The sequence below is a fragment of the Lactuca sativa genome, chromosome 1 (genome assembly GCF_002870075.4).
Source record: "Lactuca sativa cultivar Salinas chromosome 1, Lsat_Salinas_v11, whole genome shotgun sequence".
Classification (NCBI taxonomy): Eukaryota; Viridiplantae; Streptophyta; class Magnoliopsida; order Asterales; family Asteraceae; genus Lactuca; species Lactuca sativa.
Window position 1 is genome coordinate 15,527,825 of NC_056623.2, and position 5,341 is coordinate 15,533,165.

The following is a 5,341-nucleotide window of genomic DNA, read 5'->3' on the forward strand; positions in this document are numbered from 1 at the left end:
TCAATATATTATATCAATTTAGTATACAAATTATTATATCAAATTTAACAACAACGTTATTGTTATATTAAAAAAAAACATATATTTATAAAGACTTCAACTATATAGTGTTTCTGCGCAACGCGCGAACATTCGCCTAGTATGAAGAAGAATAATATGAATCACTTTGCATATATACATGATTTTTGATATTTAATATTGATCTGTTCAATAATATAAGAATTGTGTTGTTGCAAGTGCTTGCGATCTGTTGTAATGGTTTAAAATCTGTAATATGATTTATTCTAAACATGAAACCCGGATGAAAAGTATAGAACTCTTTTACCCTATATATATATATATATATATATATATATATATATATATATATATATATATATATATATATATATATATATATATATATATATATATATATATATATATATATCTTCGTTTAGATTCTAATTTACTGGATAAACACATACTAGAATAGGGCTTTTTTGATCTCGTTCTTCTTCAATATCAACTATTTCTTGAAAGATGAATAAATGGTTCAAAAAAGATATATCTTATTAGATCTCGATCATTGGTAGAGTTTTCAATGGGTTAATCATCAAGAGGATCAATAGATCGAATAGCTTTTTTAATACAGACTAATATGACATACCTTGGTTTCAACTGCTACCATAAAAGATTTAAGTTCGACTAACGGTTTAACCAAGCAAAAATCATTTTCTGCCGAAAATGACAAAAAAAAAAGTACAGGAATACCAAAAACGTTCCAAAAAATTAATAATACGAACATAAAGGGCGACGATGGATCTATTGCATTAGTAGACTCCTGATAATCGAAGCTTGGGTGGAATCTGTGTTGTCCAGCAACTCTGATAGACGCTCACTTAAGTCGTCAACCTCTCTGTGCAAGCTTCTAATATAGCTGCATGTGTCTTGTAACACCCGCGTTGCTGATACCTGCATCCATCGATCAATCATATTGTCATCTTTCTTATCGATCAAACTGTATACAGAGAGAGAGAGAGAGAGAGAGAGAGAGAGAGAGAGAGAGAGAGAGAGGTGTCGGTCGATTTGTTCTTGCATTGGCACATTAAAGATTGATTACTACCTTGTCGGAGCAGCGGTTGCGAATTTCAGGAAGAAGCTGGTGCAATTTGGAAACAAGATCGTTGATTTGCTCGTCAGTGATCACTGAAGCTGCTGATTGCCTGGATCTTGACCTTCTGCTTGACATTTTTATTCTGGAATTTAACTAAATATACTATACTATACGAGTGCAGAAAAGAAGCCAAGAAATAGCACAAGTAGAGATGCAAAAACCGAAGATCGATCAGTGCATGAGTGAAAGCTGTGGGCTGAGCTTCTATTTAAATATCCTCCATAGTTGCTTACTTCCAAGATATAAGAAGAAAAGTGAGAAGAAAAAATATTTAATACAATGACAGTTGGGCTAATATGTGATCGGAGTTTGTTAAAGATACCGAGTTTCAATCTTACAATTATATATTATAGTTTCAATCTTACAATTATATATTATTATTTTATGAAAAACAGTGAACTTTAATTAAGACAAGAAACATTGTTTTAAGATATTCGAGAAATTAGACATTATCTTTCCAGTTTACTTGAAATGTTTTTTCACGGTAACTTGAAATGGCAAACAATTACCATGCATATATGACAACAAAAATGAGAAATTATAAGTTAGAAAACCAAGAATAAGAAAAAAAAAAAAAAAAAAAACTAGATTCCTAGACCTTTTAAAATTTACTGGACGTGAAAATACGCATGCATGTTGTAGTATACCAACCTGCTACGAAGAGGCAAACAGTTGAGAAGGATTGGGAATAGAGACGGGATGGGTTGTACTTGTACCAATGATCATAGAGGAAGATAAACCCTAATTTCACCTTCTTGGTAATTAATTATGATTTATGTGTCTTATTTCATAACAACTTTCCACTGAATTAACGTCAACCAAGCTAATTTTTCCTTCCCATGACTATTAATGATATACCGGAGTCGAGATCGGAGCTACCTTCCAGCCTCAGAACTCATCAACTATCGTTGATATGTCAGTGATGAGTTTCAACAATAATTTGGACCATAGCTGATACTCGACAATACTCTTAGGTGAACCATCTTAAATTTTATTATAGATTAGTAAGTAGACTAGAATATTCATCACATTCTAAAAAAAAAAAAGAGGAGTCATCTTGATCTAGACTGAAGTCTGAAAGAACCAGAGCCCTTAGATACGGGAATCAATCCGCCGATTAATGTTGTAACAACTCCAAGATTCGAATATTACCTTTTAGAAATCGGAGATGTGTTGAATAGTTTCTAGGGTTTTTTTTTTTAATGAATTTGTGAACAAATAGAATATTAGGGGAGTTTTCCGATAGATTCGGGTGAACATAGATATTGGCGGTGATATCGTGAGGGGAGGAGTGAATGTGTTTGACCAGTCAAAATGCTTGAAATAACAGACACTTTCCTTAAATAGGAAGAACAGCACATGACACGTAGGCTGCCTCCGACCGATACCCTTTTTGGATTTTGGCTTTCACAAGCAAGGATAGAGATATGGGGGCATTCTCGTAACTACAAATCCTTTCAAATCTCGAAATCGATATACTATCAGCTTCATTTGAGATATTCCCTAGTACTTATACAGGTTATTAGGCCAAGAATGGAAAATGAATTGTAAGTATAAGGTTCTACCGTGTATCTAAAAGTTTGGCTGGTAAAAAATATACCAAAAAATGAAATATCCTATATCTTTTGACCATCTTTTATATACCTTTATAATAAAACGAACACATATCTTGAAAAATGAATATTGTTTAAAACTTATAAAATAAAAATGTACGGACGATACAATTTAATCTTTGATTATTTTGTTATTGTTAATGAGTAAATTCATTCACAAATCCTTACGGAAATTCTCTTAAAAATCGTAACTTATTTTGGGGGTGATTCGACCTTGTCCTGGTTCTTACTTGATTATGGCAACAGTACTTGGGTTGCTCCTACAAGAGCACAGAGAAAAAAGGCCGTCAGCCGTTTCCGAGGAGGAGGCTCGCAGAAAGATGCTCCGACGGTCAAGTCAGTAGGGTTAAGTGAGTGTATTTGGGTGTTGCTTGGGGAAGATGACTTACCTGCCGGGGTCGTGAGCGTTCCCTTTTTATACTCAGCAATCCTGCTTGTCCGTACGAGACAAGATCGCATGGGCCGACAGGATCTGGGGCGTTGATTGGAGGATCGTTCTCCTCTATCTGTCAGAGCGCTGCCATTGGTACTGCTGGTAATGCTCTGATCCTTTGCTTTGTCGTCTGACCGTATCATTTGTCTTGGAGCTGAGGGCGCCCTTGGCGGACACAAGCCTCCTACAAGGGCACCCCTGGCAGGCGTTTATCCTTCTGCCAGCGCGCCCTGCGCTTAGGGGCGCTGGCGGGCGCTAAGCCCGCTTGGTATGGTCTGCCGAGCGCGCTAGCCTTCTGAGCTGGGTGCGGCTCTTTCGTTCTGGCTAGGGCACGTTATCAAGTCCCTCGGTCCGGTAGATGTAGCGTTGTTGCACTAGCTACGACGTCCTGGACTTAATTGCTCTATACGTGTCTGTTTTCTGTTCGCCCGCCGTTTCGATTTTTAATGATGACGTGATCGCTCATCATGGCTAGCGGTTACGTTATTTTGTCAGGGATTTTGAATATCCCGCCTTTTCCTTTCTTATATAATAACACGTATCGTTGTTCTTTTCCTTTTCCTTCACGCTTCCTGTCCTTTGTTCTTCTTTCTTCCAGGGTTCTTTTTCCTCTTTTCTTGCATGGTTGATCCTTTCGGAACCCTTCCTACTGAGGCTGAGTACAAATTCCTAGCAGAGACGTATGGTCTCTCTTCAGCAGATGGGGTCGAGCTCCCATCACTTGGTTCGTCCATCATGTCCCCTCCTCCTGGCAAGGTAGGGATCTATCTGAAAACCCTTGACGCTGGTCTACACCTCCCCCTTACCGATTTCCAGGAGGAGGTCCTACAGAAGGACGGTTGTAGCATCCAGATGTTGACTCCAAACACCGTGAACAAGGTGATGGCGTTTGATATGATCTGTCGTGCCAATGGCGTTCTCCCCGACTACTTCGTCTTTAAGTACTTCTTTAAGTTATGTTGCACTGGTGATAAGTGCACTTTCTTCGTCCGGCGAGGGGGGGCACACCCTGGTCCCCGACGGGAGGACCCCGAAGAACTGGCAAGATAAGTGGTTGTGGTTGAATCGCGGTTTGGCAAGTAGTAGACGGTATCATGCTAACTCCTTTGTCGACACTACTCCCAAACTGTTCCCACACAATCAAGGTGTTGCCAACCTCCTGAAGAACATCGAAGTCACTCCTGAGGACTACTCTAAGGCTCTGTTGGCTGGTGTGGGAATGAGTCCGTCTTGGAGGCAGCGTAGGAAGATGGCGGTCTTCTACACCATCGCCAATGGTAAGTGCTCGTATTATCTCTCCCCCCTTTCTTCTTTTAGGGTTAGGGTTTTAGTTTGTTTTATCCTTATATGTTGGTTATGGGTTTCCTTTGTTGAATCCTTCTTGTCCATGGATGAGGTGCTTTGAAAGCGCTACCGGGGGAAACTGGAGCACCGAGAGGTGGATTTGGTCGATTGTCTTCCTCCACCGTGGCGCCTTGACCAGCTTATCCTGACCACTGTTGCCTCTACTCCTCTTGTGATCATCATGACGTCTCATCAGTTGGGAGGAACGCTTTGGCCTCTTTCCCAATTTCAACTGTCGTACCCCCGAGTGGCACTTACTCCAGTTCGGCTGAGGTGGAGGAGGACAACAATGACGGTATTATTTCTAACGTCCGTTGTATGCAGGCCAAGAGGAAAGTCGTCTTAGCTATGGGCGAGGCGGTTACCGGTGCACCAAACGTTGCTAAACGGGTTCCAACGAGGTGTGGCTTCGCCCGCCTTCTGAGTTCGATATCCTCAACACCGACGGCGGTTGTCGTGATCCCCGATGATGATGTTCAACAGTTCGAGGGGATCCAAGGGGAGTCTGAGCAGCCCATTGTTCCTGTTTAACCTATCCCTCAAGTTTTTCCTGATTTTCCCTCGCTTAAAGATTCTGGTAATATGGAGTGGGCCTCAACTTCTCCTGGGGGTACTGGCGGGGGTTCTTCTGGGCCTCCCCCTTTTGTCCCTGCTTGGAATCTCAACAATGAGTCCCGCCTATCTGTTCGTACTAACGCAACGGAGTTTGCCCGTCATCCATTCCCCCCGCTGCAATTGCTGAAATGGAAGCCATGGGTAGTTCGACTCTTTCTCATAACATGTCTTATGCCGCTG

The 5,341-nt window shown here is 40.7% G+C and overlaps 1 protein-coding gene across 1 annotated transcript; it reads right to left on the bottom strand.

Annotated features, from left to right (window-relative positions):
* Nucleotides 1–531: 531 nt before the first annotated feature.
* LOC111916720 (transcription factor PRE4) lies at nucleotides 532–1,661 on the bottom strand. The gene is made up of 2 exons (XM_023912379.3): nucleotides 1,106–1,661; nucleotides 532–954 (listed from the first exon to the last, which is right to left on the bottom strand). The coding sequence occupies exons 1-2, from the start codon at nucleotides 1,229–1,231 to the stop codon at nucleotides 805–807; spliced, it is 276 nt and encodes a 91-aa protein (XP_023768147.1). The 5' UTR covers nucleotides 1,232–1,661; the 3' UTR covers nucleotides 532–804.
* Nucleotides 1,662–5,341: the final 3,680 nt, after the last annotated feature.